The sequence below is a fragment of the Eubalaena glacialis genome, chromosome 10 (assembly GCF_028564815.1).
Source record: "Eubalaena glacialis isolate mEubGla1 chromosome 10, mEubGla1.1.hap2.+ XY, whole genome shotgun sequence".
Classification (NCBI taxonomy): Eukaryota; Metazoa; Chordata; class Mammalia; order Artiodactyla; family Balaenidae; genus Eubalaena; species Eubalaena glacialis.
This window is the reverse complement of record NC_083725.1, coordinates 59,540,649-59,556,537: the sequence shown is the minus strand read 5'-3', so window position 1 is coordinate 59,556,537 and position 15,889 is coordinate 59,540,649. Positions and strand designations below refer to the sequence as shown.

At 39.0% G+C, this 15,889-nt stretch overlaps 1 protein-coding gene across 8 annotated transcripts in view; it reads right to left on the bottom strand.

Moving 5' to 3' along the window:
- DLG2 (discs large MAGUK scaffold protein 2) overlaps positions 1 to 15,889 on the bottom strand; it is an 802,852-nt gene that overhangs the window by 303,078 nt on the left and 483,885 nt on the right. For all 8 annotated transcript variants that reach the window (XM_061202775.1, XM_061202776.1, XM_061202777.1 and 5 more), the window contains one exon: positions 6,336 to 6,438. In XM_061202775.1, the coding sequence (XP_061058758.1) occupies positions 6,336 to 6,438 (103 nt within the window). The remainder of the gene's footprint in view (positions 1 to 6,335; positions 6,439 to 15,889) is intronic.

Here is a 15,889-nt window from a genome sequence, read left to right as displayed (position 1 = left end):
TAAATCTATGTAGACATTGATTTAAATAAAGAAATATAGCTGGCATTGCAAGTAGGCTTCTTGGATGTTGTAAATACTCTCCTTTCTGAGAACTTTCAGAAGGTGTCAATATTCTTCCAAGGTTAAGTTGCATATTAATTTCAAGCTTTCATTGTATCTTTTACTCTATAGAGAAATGCACCTTGGTCTCCAGCTCTGGTTTAATTAAGCTCGATAACTTAATTCAGAGTGGTTACTCTGAAGATCAGAGTTTCACTTCACGCTAAAAAGAATATATACTCTTTCCCTCCTGAATTAGCTACACAATCTAAAAGAAGTAAAAAAGATTATTTAAATTAATTTCTCTTTTAAAATATAGTAAGTTACTCAAAGAAAATTTATAGTGATGGCTAAACGACTTTTTTTGATTCACAGAGCCATCCATTAGGATGGGGTTCAATCTTACTTCACCCCAACTCACTGCTTCTTTAACTCACTTGCTGGAGAGGCCATAATGAAACAGAATGAAGCCTGAATAGGTTCACTGTGTCACTAGCTGAGGAGTTAAAGCAAGATTTATGAATTAGCTTGATAATCTGTATTTAGAGGGGAGGGATAGGCAAAGTAGAGGTGAGTGACACATGAACTTCTTAGACCCCCTGCAGCTTGATCTGTTCCTAGTAAAACCACTGAGCTATGAACAACCATTGAGCGACACATGTCAGAAATCAAACCTTGTGATATAGCCTCTTGTGACTTTGCCCAGTACTCCAGGTAGAGGGAGTCCCACCCAATAGTGTCAAATGGCAATTTTTGCAGGGTCCCTAAGCGTTCTAGAGCAGTGTTTCTCAAACTTTAATGTACATACAAATGACCTGTGGATCTCGATAAAATGCAGATTCTGATTTAGTTAGCCTGGGTTGGGGTTCAAGATTGTGCCTTTCTAATAAGCTCTCAGTTGCTATCCATGCTGCTGGTTCACCGACCACACTTGGCAGACCAAGACTCTAGAATAACTCATCTCTTCCCCCAGTTTCCTACATGGCTCATTCCATCACTTCTTTTAGGTCTCTGCTGAAATACCACCTTATCAGCAAGACCTTCCCTACCCACCATATATTTCTCTGTCACTATCACCTTTATTCTTCTTCCTATTTATTTACACTACTTTTCACCATTTGACAAATTTTATATTTATTTGAGAGGGGCTCTTTGGTTTGCTGCTTTATCATTTTCCTAGAATGTTGACTGAGGCATAGGAAATGTTCAGCAAAAAAAATCTATTAATTGAATGAACATGGCCACTCTGCCACAATTCCATTCCATAAACCAGACCACACTTATGAGTCTCCAGGCAATAATCAACTCTGTCCTTTGGGATTTTCCTTTAGGAACTCAAGTATTCTTTTAAAGAATAAAAGGTGGAGGAAATCAGGCCCCTCCACTGTCTACTCAAGTCCATCGACTTTCTCCTTCCTACTTGCAGGCCCTTCTGAAGCCCTTGCAATGTCCCCAGCAGTGCCCTGAGTAGCCAGATTAAAGGTCAGGGGATATTCGTGGCTTTCATGGGGACAGCTTGGCAATTAATTGTCTCCATTTTGTGCTCTATCCAAAAACTTATATTGTTCATTTGATGCTCCTAGTGAATATCTGATGGTTTGTTATTTCAACTTCAGGCAGTAACCTCACAGTAAATATAGGTGCTATTATATTAGTGAGAAGGCAACAAATGCTGTAAAGATTTGTCCCAATCTGACCCAGGGGAATGTTGTGTTAGACTTTTTTTGACAAATGTATAATTAGGTTGTAATCAATGCCCTTTTTATTCATCAATGATGTTAAAGTTGAGTTACAGAGCTTTAAAAAATGAAATGTGAGACTCTTAATAGTCTTTTCTTTGTTCTATATTACAGAGCAAGAGCTGTGTATTTTCTGCAATGCAGGAGAAAGGGAGTCTACCCATTAGGGTTGCTAAAGGTTTTGTAGCAACAACAGCAAAAAAGGCACCACCTAAAAAGAGCATCAACACCAAATGTCCAATATAGGGATTCATTTACCATTTCTGCATCTAATATCAAAACCCCAGGGCACTCATTCAATATTCACTCAGCAAATATTTCTTAAACATCTACTATTAATATTTGCCAACACACTAAAGATATTATATTGCACTTCTAAAACAAGGGGAGACACATTTGATAACTCTTTAATAAAGCATAGTCAAATTCATATTGAGCACATTAACATGGGAGATAAAATGAGTGGTAGAAGGGTCCTTGCCCTCTAGAAGCTTACTTAAGTGGAGGAATGTGCAAATCATGACAAGGGATACACCAGGTGTCTGAATATAGGTCTAGGGAGCTCAGAGAAAGAATCAATCAACATTGATTCAGCAGATTAAAGATGACTTTGTAGTGGAATTGGCATCTGAGGGCCTTCAAGATGAGCAGGAATACTACTGGTGGAAAGGGAGAAAAGGGAATTCCAGGCAGAGGAACCCACATAAGCAAAGGCCCAGAAACATGGCAGCTCAGGATGAAGGGCAGGGGCAGGGAGCAGTCCTGTGAAGTAGAGCCACAGTGAAAAAGGATGATGCTGGTGGGTGGTGGTAGGGGGAGGGGGCATGGAGGTTGGCTGGGACCATACTGTGAAAGGCAAGGAGTTTGTGTACAGGCATCTTGGGGTGATATCTTCTAGAATGGTAATTCTGAAAGCAATGAGGAAGATGACTGGGAGGGGTAATGAAATGGGTGTATATATGTGTGTGTGTGTAGCGGAGGTGGGTGGGCATTACGTTTCCTTTTTTCCAAGTAATGTTGGAGTAATTTCACTAATTGAATATAGGTAATTGAAATTTTTACAAGAATTAATTTCTCATATTGCTTAAGTAGAATTTATTCTGAAGTATCAGATACATGATCCTTTTTTAAAAAAAAGAGAGAAAATAACTTTATTATTTTCTTTCTATTATTAATGTAATACCTGTTAACTTCAAAGTAAGCATGTGACACACATTGGATAAAAAAAGATGGTAAAAATGGATCACAATCACACCATGAGAAAGAAACATTTGTTTGTATGTGACTCTTTAAATTTGGCTTCAATTCTGCCACCTAGAACTAGGCATTGAATAAGACTGATGATGGACAGAGTAATTCAGACAACTGGGGCCAAGTTCATTTTAGGCAGAAGTGAGTATAACAAATTTGGCCTTACCCTGTGCAGTGAAACTTGCCAAGGAAGACACTTATTGTTATATTATGATAATTATAAATTATTTATCATTATTTCAAAAAATGTGCTAAGTACTACGAAAAATGGAAATGTTGGAAATGGTTTTGTATTTTGCAATATACACTTATTTACCACTTGTTTTCTGCTTTGAAGCAAAAATGAAAAAGTGCAAGTAGTAAAAATGAATCCCTTCAACCTTCAATTACTGTCAAGTGGAAAATCAAGTACTGAAGAATGGTAAACTTTTCTTCATTAGTTCAACAACTTTTTAAGAAATACCAGTTACATGTACAACACTGAAGATAAATTTATCAGTGAACAAAACATAGGTTTTGGTGTCTGCACGCTTGGAACTCACAATCTTATGTAGCTTATCAAGATATTCTTTCTCCCTGCTCTCTGGAATAGAATTCTCACCCATTTTTCAAAGTCTGGTTCCATTTTCCCATTTCCATGAAGTACTCTTGTACTGTTCTGGCTCCTGCAGGTTTATTCCTTCTCTGACATTCCATAATTTTTAGAGATGGTGCCATTATCATACAATTTTGGTTATATGTCATCAGGAACTGATCTCTATTAAATGTATCTAAGTCTCTTTTCCTGAAGGAGATAAAAAATTCCTTAAAGACAAAGACCTGGGATAGGGGTAAAAGTGGAATTTTCTGAATATCTAGTAATATTGAGCAAGGCATCTAGAATATTCCTGATAAAAGTATTTGAATGTAAGTGAAAAACATTTTTGCAGAAAGCCTGGTTCTTGACCATGTCACAAGAGATGTCAATAAAATTTGTCTTAGCATGGATACCTCACAATACTGGTGCAAATTAAGGGGACTTGGTGAGAATTTCCTAATGGAATCTCATGGTATACTCTTCTTTTCACTTGTTATTTTAAAGGCAAATTGATCATTATTTCTTAAATATGTCATATAAATTACATGTCCCTAAATGACCTAAACAACAATCCAGTTTTCCATTTCAAACAATAGTTAAATTAAGCTATATTAAGCTAAATTAAGTTAAATTAAGAATAGTTAAATTCTTCTCCCTTTGCAAAGGGAGAAGAATGATTGCTTGATGTTGCATTACCACATTTCCAATTGATTTAAAGCCATGACAAATTAGAATGCAGTTAGGCTATTAAAATAGGGAAGTCATTCCGTGAGTCTGATTTGTACTTTGGCATTTTGAAATACTAAGCTTGTTGTTGTTATTTGCAGGTTTCTTTAGAAGCACTTTAAAAATCAGTTTATTTGATTTATAAGACATGCTTTGAACAGGCATCTTGATAAAGTACAGCATAGTATCCAAAGTGAGTATATTGCTTAAAGGAAACAAAGCTGTAAGGAAGCTTAAGATGAAGATTTATGCTGATAGAACTAGGACATGCTTGTCCTTTATTGTAACTTTTAAAGCTTGGAATCATTCTGTTCAAGGTTATTTGAACGACTGTCTTCACTATCAAGAGCTTCTAATTGGTGTAGCTATGGTTCTGACCATCTTATCAGTCTCCAGAATTGTTTGAGATGAAATTTTTCAGAAATGGGAAAACAGTCAGCGATATTTATGCCTTGCGTCAGATTATGGTGTAGGGCATAGAGTTTGAGACCCAAAGATAACAGCTATCAATAAAATGGAAGAATCCCATGAACAAGTTCTTACTCTGTATGAAGTAGAATTTGTTCATCAAATTGTGTTAACCCAGATCTTTTTCATTTTCTGTTTTACAATGGGTACTTTGGAGCTGTTTATCCCTATTAGAAGACATATCTACTAACTTTTAAGAAGTAGAAAGACTTGTCAAAACTGTCTGGGAAGAACATGTTTCCTTGGTGCTGTGATCATCCATCTTTGACAAACACAAATCCCCTCTTCCCAGATGGCTCTCTGGCCATATCTGGGCTAGGCCAATAGAAGAAAGCAATTAATACTTTTTTTTTTTTTTTTGGTATAACTTAATTGCAAATTCTAATTCTAAAGTCAGGCAAAGTGAAAGTGACATACCAAAACACATAATGGCAGAATGTTTTCTTTATTCTCTCGTAAAACATGTGGTTGGCCACCATTAACGGCAAAACCTAAGATGTCACAGGAAAGACACAAACCTCAATCTTCCAAACATCAACAGACCAACTGATACTAAGAAAGAATCATTTGAAAAGGCCAAAGAAGCTCTTTATGCATGTGGATGCACAAAGGCTCTTCCTTGAAGGTCCCTTGTACTTTCATATTCATCTGTTAAATTCTCCTCTTTGCTAGCCATGTAGACCAAAAACAATTAACTACATTTCTTGAAGACAGAACCATATGCCTCTTTTTTTTTTTTTTTTTTGTAAAGTCTAGTCCACAGTGATATACATAACTACATTTCTTTAACAAAAGAGCAACTTATATATATAAATTTGCTAAGAACTCAATTCCACTGTGGGTAACATCCCAACTGTCTCACTGATCCTCATTCTGATTGCAGAAACAGATGTTGAAACCAATCAAAAAGCAGGTTTGGCTAATCTTATTTAGAATATCTCACCAAATCTCAACTGGCTAATTCAACTTATGACGTCTCACCAAGTCTCAGGGTTTACAGTGATGTATTCCAAACAAGGGATAGTGTGGCAGAAGAGGCAAAAATAAAATAAAATAACATAAAATAACATAAAATAAAATAAAATAAAAATTCCACATCAAGGACATCCAAAAACCATGTTAGCGTTAATAAGAGTAAGTCAATGCCACAAGGAGGGACTATGGTCTACTGATCATGGTCTATTTCTGTAGATGAGATCTCTCCCCCTTGCTTCCTAAATCTTAATTGCTTTTATAGTATCCATTGCTGACCAAAGGTGTATACCAGATAAGAATATAAACGAAATAAAGCTGATGCTACTTGTTATTTGTTTAAATTCATATTTTCAAACAGGCCTTTCTAACTGTTGGATGTTTTCCTTGGAATTAAGAGTAACAAAGCCTCATGTTCTTTGGACATAAACCACAAAATTTTCACCATAGATTGCTTTAAAAAATCTTGTTGATGGTGACTGGTTAATACCGGTGATCAGAAATGCAGGCACCCGTTCACACAGAAACACATCAGAACATTGTAAGTTGGAGTTCTCACTGACCTTCAGGTTGGTATTGTGCTATAATCGTCACCGTCTGTCCAGCCCCCTTTAGTGCTGCAGCAGCCTGTTCATGGGATGCTCCACGAAGGTCAATGCCATTCACCTGAAAGAGAGGAAGCCGGAGAATTTTGGTATTTCATAAGGCATATTATTCTGATAGACAGAGGGAAAAAGTTTCCCAAAACTGAGAGGCTAAGATTATGTTACCTGCCTCTAAATCCTTCATGTCCTACCCAGGCATTTGAGTGTTAACCTATCAAATTTCATGCTCTTGATAACTTTAGTTAGCAGAAACATGAAATTTCACCTCGGATGTTTGTGCCATGGTCTGAATGGGTTGAAAGTTTTGTCTACCCATGTCCAGTAAGATTTTAGTGTGTGCATTTAATATGCTTCTATGAGTTTCCTAGATTTCTGGGTTAGATAGGAGCCTTCAAAATTAGAAGGAAAACAGGATAATAAAGAAAGACACATGTAATGTATGTAGACAAGTATGTGCTGACAGAATAATATATTCATATGAGATTCTGGGGAGACTGTATGGAATGGGGCTGGCTGCCCGCCAAATCCCTCTCTTTGGTCATATGCCTGGTCCTGTCATCCTGAGCTTGGTTAGACAGCCCTGAGCCTTGTTACCAAAATAAATTTGACTGCCCCATTTCTTATGTATAATTCCAGAATGAATTGTGACAAAATGAAATAGAGAATGCCAGGAGTTTATGTTGCTCTTGCTAACTCCCATTTTGGGGCCCTTGCCAAAAGAGAAACAGAGCATCTAAAAATTAAGCACAAAACTCTGCCGAGAGGGAAAAATCACTCTGAAGTCAAATTTAATGAGATGCAAAGCTAAAATCTTTCTCAAATCAATTCAGTCTAAGCCAACACAATGTAATTACTAAGTGCTTTCCAATGACAGGGCTCTGTGTGTGCCCAGGAGAGGGATGGTGGATGGGGAACAAAGGTGAACAAGACAAGCCCCTAAGAAGCTTTTCAGTTTCAACTGAACACACAGAGTCCAGTTTTCCAAACTACACAGCTGATATCTGAATTCTGTTTCCTTTTACTTCCAGGGAAGATGGCTATGGAACATGAAAAAGAATAAAAGAACTGATCAGCTTATCTGCACATAAAATATAGAATCTTATTTCACTTCTCATCAGTCTTCTTTGACAACGATATTGAGTGGTGGATGGCGGTTGCCACTGAGTTTTCCCTGTCAGGCCTGGAACATCTGTAATCTTTAATCCCACAAGCTGGTCCTCTCATAAGAACTTTGTTAAAGTCTCCTTATTCACTTTTACTAATTTCTTGGCTTTCTATTCTGGTGAAAGCATTGATTGGCTTTCTATGCTTACTGAGAGCTTTGATTACACGGTAACACTGGGGAGTCCACTGAGTGAACCTGCGTCTGGCTGGGCCACTCCTTACTAGCTGAGTGATGGTCATATCACCTCTCTGAGCCTCAATTCTCTCCTGCCTCAGGGAGAAGGGACTGTTAGGCTCTTTGAGTCTAAAACCTCTTTGAACTATAAAATCCCAGATTTAATCCTTATTAAATGACAGTCATTTCAGAGACTGTCTAGGTGTCGATGAGTCAGAAGTATGACTCAGAGAGCCAGAAGAGACAGGAAAAGTAATTTGATCTAGGCTCCTGCCTACAGGAAGCTGAATGCACTAACGTCATAGGCCGAATGACCTCTTCTTTTGTCAAACAATTAGACTTAACTTTTTATTAAAAAATAATATGTGATCATGGTAATGAATTCTTATGTTTCAGAAAGGTGTAAAAAGAAAAGTAAAAAGTCCCCTCACCACCTTCACTCCCAGAAGTAACCACCATTAGCAGTTTCTAGTGTATGCTTTTTAGAAATCTGCTATATGCAGGTGCAAGCAGGTCGCTTTATCGCGATTTGTTTCTTTCTATTTTATATTTTAATATATTATTGACTTTTTATTTAAACAGATAAGATCATATCATATATATAGTTGTATAACTTGTTTTTGTTTAGCTTTTCATTTAACAATCTGTTGTGGTCATCATCCAATTCAGCTCATATCATTCAAATGTTTAACAGGAGCCTAGTATCCCATGGTATGGATGTACCAGTATTTTTTCTGTAGGATCCCTTCTGATGAGGTTGACGCTGTGTCTAGCTTCTTACCATTAAAAATACTTATGGGGACTTCCCTGGTGGCGCAGTGCTTAAGAATCCACCTGCCAATGCAGGGGACACGGGTTCGAGCACTGGTCCAGGAAGATCCCACATACCACGGAGCAACTAAGCCCGTGTGCCACAACTACTGAGGCTGCATGCTGCAACTACTGAAGCCCACGTGCCTAGAGCCCGTGTTCCGCAACAAGAGAAGCCACTGCGATGAGAAGCCCGCGCACCCCAACAAAGAGCAACCCCCGCTCGCCGCAACTAGAGAAAGCCCGTGCACAGCAGCAAAGACCCAATGCAGCCAAAAATAAATAAATAAATAAATTTATTTAAAAAAAAATTCTTATGAAGGCGTTTCTGAAGGATAAATTCCCTGGAAATACACTTCTTAAGTTAAAAAGTATATGCATTATGTTTCTTTTAGTTTGCTATTGTACATTTAAAAAATATTTATTTCCTGAACAAACAGAAACTAATAATGAAGAGAACAAAAACAGGCCATAATCTCATTGCCCAGATAATGTATTGATATAAAAAATATAATTAATATACAGTCAGCCCTTTATATCTGAAGGTTCTGCATTGGCAAATTCAGCCAACCTCGGATTGAAAATATTCGAAAAAATTTCCAGGAAGTTCCAAAAAGCACAACTTGAATTTGCTACATACCTGGCAACTATTTACATAGCATTTACATTGTATTAAGTATTATAAGTAATCTAGAGATGATTTAAAGTATATGGAAGGATATGAATAGATTATATGCAAATACTACACCATTTTATATAAGGAACATGAGTATCTGTGGATTTTGATATCTGTGGGGGTGTGTGTGTGTGTGGGGGGGGTTGTCCCTGGGGACAGCTGAGGGCCAACTGAATGTACATAATGCACATATGTGAAAATTAAAGCCATACAAAAAGGTATAAAAATAAAAGGCTTCCCCTACCTCTAATTATTCTCTCCATAGGTAACCGTGTTAATGGCTTCTTGTATATACTACCAATTATTTCTGTTATGAACATAAGCAAGTTTATAAAATTATAAATAATTTAAAAATTTTACACAAAAAGATAATATTTTAAATATTGCTTTATACTTTGATTTTCTTTCATTTACTAACACATCTTAGAGAGCATTCTTTTTTTATTGAAGTATAGTTGATTTACAATATTATATTAGTTTCAGGTGTACTGCACAGAGATTCAATATTTTCATAGATTATACTCCATTTAAAGTTATTACAAAATAATGGCTGTATTTGCCTGTGCTGTACAATATATCCTTGCTGCTTATCTATTTTATACATAGTAGTTTCTTTCTCTTAATCCCGAGAACATTCTTCATTCACATATTCTTATACATTATCTTATTCTTTTTAATAGCCATGGAGGGTTCTATTAGTCAACGTAAAGCTATTTTACCAGGGCACAGTTGATGGGCACTTAGCTTATTTTAGTATTTTGCTATTACAAACAATTTTATAATAAATATCATCTAACAGTAAGTTGTTGGATAAAGGGTATGAGTGTTAAATTTTGGTAGCTAATGCCAAGTTGCTTCCAAAAATGTAGCATTAATTTATATTCCCACAAATAATATGATTGGCTACTTCCTCACACTCTTGTAAAAATTGCTCATACCCTAACATTTGACCTTGGCCGTTCTGATAGGTAGACAATTATATTTTTAAAATTTGCATTTCTTCAATTATGAGGTTAAACAGCTTTTTCTATGTTTGTTGGATATTTAAATTTGTTTTTATATAAAACGCCTGTTCACTTATTATGCTTTTTTTTTTTTTTTTTTGGTTTGGGTAGTTTGCTCTTTTAAAAATTTATCTGCATATTAAGAATATTGGTTCTTTATCTCAGATAACTATTGCAAATATTCTTACTAGTTTGGTATTTGTATTTTTTATTATTGTATTTTAAGTATTTAAACTTTTCCCTTGTATGTTATTTCTTGCCATACAGAAGTTTAAAATGTTTTATATAGTCACATTTTTTTTTCCTTTTTAGCTTTTCAGTTTTGTATTATATATTCCCTTCTCTGATACATATTAAACAAATTACCCATGCTTTCTTCTAGTACAACCCTGGTTTAATTTTTAGCCATTTAATCTTTGTTGTACTGGAAAATATTTTGGTGTTTTATGTGAGAACCAGGTGAACACACCCTTTCTTGGACCTTTCCTTTATAGCGTCAGACTTCTACGTCTTTCAATATTTTAACCATCCTCTGAATTTCTCTCAGTTAGTGCACTAAGGGGCCATGAAAAAGTGGGAAGGAACAAAAGATTTGGAGTCAGAGAGAACTAGATTTGAACCCTGAGTCCACCAGTTATACCTAAGTAACTTGGGAAAGTCATTTAACTTCTTCAAACCTCAGCTTCCTTACCTATAAAATGGGTATAATATCTACCTGCCTATCAGGGTTGTTGCATGAAATAGATGAGACAATAACTGTAAAGCCCTTAACACGGAGCCTGGCGCAAATAGGCATTCAGGAAATGATATCTATTATGCTGTGAGTATTTCTTCAAAGAGCTGTGATTACAAGTGATGAAATAAAATCTAATGGAAATGAATGAATACCGAATATAATGTATGGGTTACTTCATGGTTTTCTTTTCTTCCTTTTTTTTTTTTTTTTTCTTTTTTAGGAACAATTTCAGCACTGGAAGAGCTGTTCATCCAGTGCTTACACATTAGAGATGGTTTCCATAGGGGAATGGACCTGCCCAAAGTAATATCAGAGCTAGCACAGGGTTAGCACCAGCCCAGAGTTTCTTTTGCCCAGCCCAGGCTTATTTCCACTGTAGCAGATGTGCCCTATTATGTGTGTTTGTTTTCCACTGGGCCAGTAATAATCAAATCTTGTTCATCTTGGACCTAATTCTACATGGGTCTCCACATTAGATGCTGCTGTTATCCTGAACAATACTACATTGCCCGTGGCCCTGTTGATTTTCCGCCAGGTTTTAGCAAACATGCTTTCCTCTAGTCTTTCAAACTTTTCAAGGTCACTTTGATTCTTATTTCTATCTCTGAGGTTTGAGTTTTTATCAGTAATCTTTGCTCAAATAACATTTCAGAGGCATTCAAAAACAGTTTACATTATTAATATGACATTTTAAAATACCAAGTATGATACAGCCTCACATATTTATTATTTCTATTTTTCTACTTGAACTTTAATTTTCTCTTCTTAAAGCATGGACTGGGAGATTGGACGCCATTCGTTACTGTTGAGATTAACAATGATAATCATTGATAACAGCATGAGGCATGCTCATATATATAGGAGATTTTTATACATTATCTTGTTTAATTCTCAGGAGGCTGGGATTATTTTTCTGACTTTACAAATAAGAAAACAGAGCTCAGGACTTCCCTGGTGGCGCAGGGAATCCGCCTGCTAATGCAGGGGACACAGGTTCTATCCCTGGGCTGGGAAGATCCCACATGCCAAGGAGCAATTAAGCCTGTGTGCCACAAGTAGTGAGCCTGTGCTCTAGAGCCCGCGAGCCACAACTACTGAGCCCACGAGCCACAACTACTGAAGCCCGCCCACCTAGAGTCCGTGCTCTGCAACAAGAGAAGCCACTACAATGAGAAGCCCGTGCACTGCAATGAAGAGTAGCCCCCGCTCGCCGCAACTAGAGAGAGCCCGTGTGCAGCAACAAAGACCCAACGCAGCCAAAAATAAAAATAAATAATAAAAAAGAAAGGTATCATTATAAAAAAAAAGAAAAGAAAACAGAGCTCAGAGAGAATCACTAACTTGTTCAAAGTTAAGTAGTTGGAAGAGGTTAAGGATTTGAAACAGTCTAACTAAAACTCTTGAGCTCTTAACTACCAATTCCCACTGTTCTCCCTTTAATAACCTATCCAGTTCTGAGGAGAAACTTGACTTTCAAGCTCCCTGAGACTGCAGCACACAATTGGGTGCAGCTGGTCCACTCTACCACAGCCCAAACAACCTGATTTAGACATTATGGCCCAGCCTATGGTGATCAGATGGTATAGGGCTGAAGAGAAAGGCTTTGAGTAGGCTAGAAAATTCCATCTATTGCTATCTCCTTATATATACAACTGTCACTAGATCATAGAAAAAATTAAATTCTATTTGTTATAACATCCTTTTCACAACCATGTTGCTGATAGACAGAAATTTAGCACTTCTAGTTGATTCAAGCAGTTGTAGGGTTTTTTCAGATGCTAATGTGAAGGTGAATGGTGGACCATGTCCAGAGTCAACACTTTTTCTTTTTGTTTTTAAAAGATGAGAACTATTTGCTATTTCAGCCACTAGGGCCCCTGGCCTGGGGCTCCAGGGAGTCCCTGAATAAATGATTCAATGTTCTCCAGAAATATTTGACTATTTCTTAGTATTATAGAAAGGATGCTATCACAATCAGAATTTCGGAAATGGAAAGAGCCTTTGTGACCCTCTTCAACTCCCTATGTATGATGTATACCTTTAAGCTGATTCAACCACATTGTTCTCCCACCATGTTGACCTTTTTCATTTCTCTGATTCAGGCATTTCTGCATCTCTGCACATGCTATTTTCCCTACCTAGAACATAATTTTTCATCTCTTCCTCACCTGGAAAACTTCTCCTAGTCCTCAAAGATTCAGTCTGTAGAGCTTTTGATTTCTCCATCAAATCTGAATAGAGCCTTGCTGGGTATTCTTGGTCGTAGGCTTTTCCCTTTCATCACTTTAAATATATCATGCTACTCCCTTCTGACCTGCAGAGTTTCTGCTGAAAAATCAGTTGATAACCTTATGGGGATTCCCTTGTATGTTATTTGTTGCTTTTCCCTTGTTGCTTTTAGTATTCTCTCTTTTATCTTTAATATTTGTCATTTTGATTACAGTGTGTCTTGGTGTGTTCGTCTTTGGGTTAATCCTGTATGGGACATTCTGTGCTTCCTGGACTTGGGTGACTGTTTCCTTTCCCAGGTTAGGGAGGTTTTCAGCTGTTATCTCTTCAGATATTTTCTCAGGCACTTTCTCTGTCTCTTCTCCTTTTGGGACCTCTATAATGTGAATATTAGTGTACTTGATGTTGTCCCAGAGGTCTCTTCAACTGTCTTCTTTTCATTCCTTTTTCTTTTCTTTTTCTGTTCAGTGGCCATGATTTCCACTACTCTGTCTTCTGGCTCACTGATCCATTCTTCTGAATCATTTAGTCTACTATTGATTCCTTCTAGTATATTTTTCATTTCGGTTATTGTATTCTTCATCTCTCTTTGGTTGTTCTTTGTATTTTCTAACTCTTTGTTAAAAACTAACTTCTTGCTCTGTGCATCCATTCTCCTCCCTAGTTCTTTGATCATCTTGATTGCCTATCTCTACTTCAGTTAGTTCTTCTGTGGTTTTATCTTGTCCTTTCGTCTGGAATATTCCTCTGTTGCCTCATTTTATCTAAGTTGCTGTTGGTATTTTTATGTCTGTGGTAGGTTGGAGAAGTGGCCCTCTGTAGGAGGCGTCCTATGCGTCCTAGAAGTGCAGTCCCCTCTTGTCACCCAGGCTATATGCTCTAGCCCTAAGAGGGCTGCATGGGTCCTTCTGTTGCAGCAGGCTATGTGGGTGGTCCGGTAGGCCTGCTGCTCGCTGCTGTTTAGTGGGGCCTGGTCACAAGGTGGCTGGTTGCAGAAACCTAGGGGGCCTTGGGGCTAGTGCTGGCTCACTGGTGGTGGAGTCAGGGTCCTGAAGACTCTGGGGCTGTTGCCCACCCACTGGCGGGTGAAGCCAGATCCTGGGGTTAGTGCTGGACTGCTGGCAGGCAGAGCTGGTTCCTGGAGTCTGGCTGCAGGGCCCAGGGATCCCCAAACTGGTTTAAGATCATTGGTTGAGGGGGGCTGGCTGGTTCCTGACACAGTTGGGTATGGGGTCCAGGTGTCTGGAAGGTTGTGTTGGCCTGCTAGCGGGCAGAGCCAGGGCCCAGCTGGACCCAAGGTAGGATCTGGCCTGCATTGTGACGTGGTGGTTTTCGGGCTTCTGGTGTCTGCCCCCTGGTGGGTCTAGAGGCTTGCGCAGGCTTCATGGCAGGAGGGGCCGGCGCCTGCTCACTGGTGGTTGGAGCTGGGTCTTGACTCTCTGGTGGGCGTGGCTGTGTCTAGAGGCATGTCCAGAGGCAACTGTGGACTCTTTGAGTCTTGACGCAGCCTGTCTGCTGATGGGTGGGGCTGTGCCCCCTGGTCAGATAAGTTGTTTGGCCTGAGGCATCCCAGCACCTTCACCAGCAGCCTGTTGGGCGGGGCCAGATCTTGGGCTAACGAGGTAGTGGGAGGTCCCACCTGGCGCCGCCAGCGCTGCTGACGCAGCGGGAGAATGCGCTCCCAAATATGGCTGCCTTGGAGCTCGGCAGCCGCCCCGCTGATTCTCCCGGAGACTCTCCAAGACCAGCAGGTAGGTCTGACCCAAGTTCCTATCAAGTGACTGCTTTTGCCCTTGTTCCTCGCGCGTGGGAGATTTTGTGTGCGCCCTTTGAGAGTGAAGTCTCTATTTCCCCCAGTCCTATGGGGCTCCTGCAATTAAGCCCCGCTGGTCTTCAAAGCCAAATGCTCTGGGAGCGCACCTTCCTGGTGCCAGACCCTTGGGCTGGGGAGCCTGACGTGGGGCTCAGAACTCTCACTCCTGTGGGAGAACAACTGCAATACAATTATTCTCCAGTTTTTGGGTTGCCTACCCCGGGGGGTAGGGGATTTGATTATATCACCAGTCGTTGCCCCCACCCCGCCCCCGCTCCTACCCGTCTCGTTGTGGTTTCTTCATATCTGTAGCTGTAGAAGGCCTTTTCTGGTAGGTTTCAGTCTTTTTCACTGATGGTTGTTCTGCAGATAGCTGTGGCTTTGGTGTGCTCGTGAAAGGAGGTGAGCTTGGGGGCTTTTCTACTCCATCCCCTTGGCCGCTCTCCTCTAGAGGTTGCGTCTGAATGGACTTGTGGAATGTGCTTACTTGTGAGCTCCTAAAGATAGGAGCTTGTTTTATTGGAGCTTGAGTCTCTAGCCTAGTGCCTGGTAGATTGTAGGTGTGTAATAACTGAAGAGGGGAGTGACTGAATAAGTTAAGTGAGTGAGTGAATAATCTCGCTACATTATCCCAGGCAAATGGTCATCCAAGCTGATTTGACACTGGCTTCACCTGTTGAAGAACTCACTGTCTTTCAGGAAAATCCACTTGGGGTCAGCACTAGTGATCAAAAAAAAAGTTCTTTGTGTGGAATCTAAATAATCTTCCTGGTACTTTCCACCTCCTGGTTCTAGTTCTGCCCTCTGAGGGCTGACAGAATATTTTTTCTTTTCTATGACTGCTTCTTTTCTATGGTCTTCTATCTAACATTTGAAGATGGTTTTCCCTTTTCTAGGTTAAACGA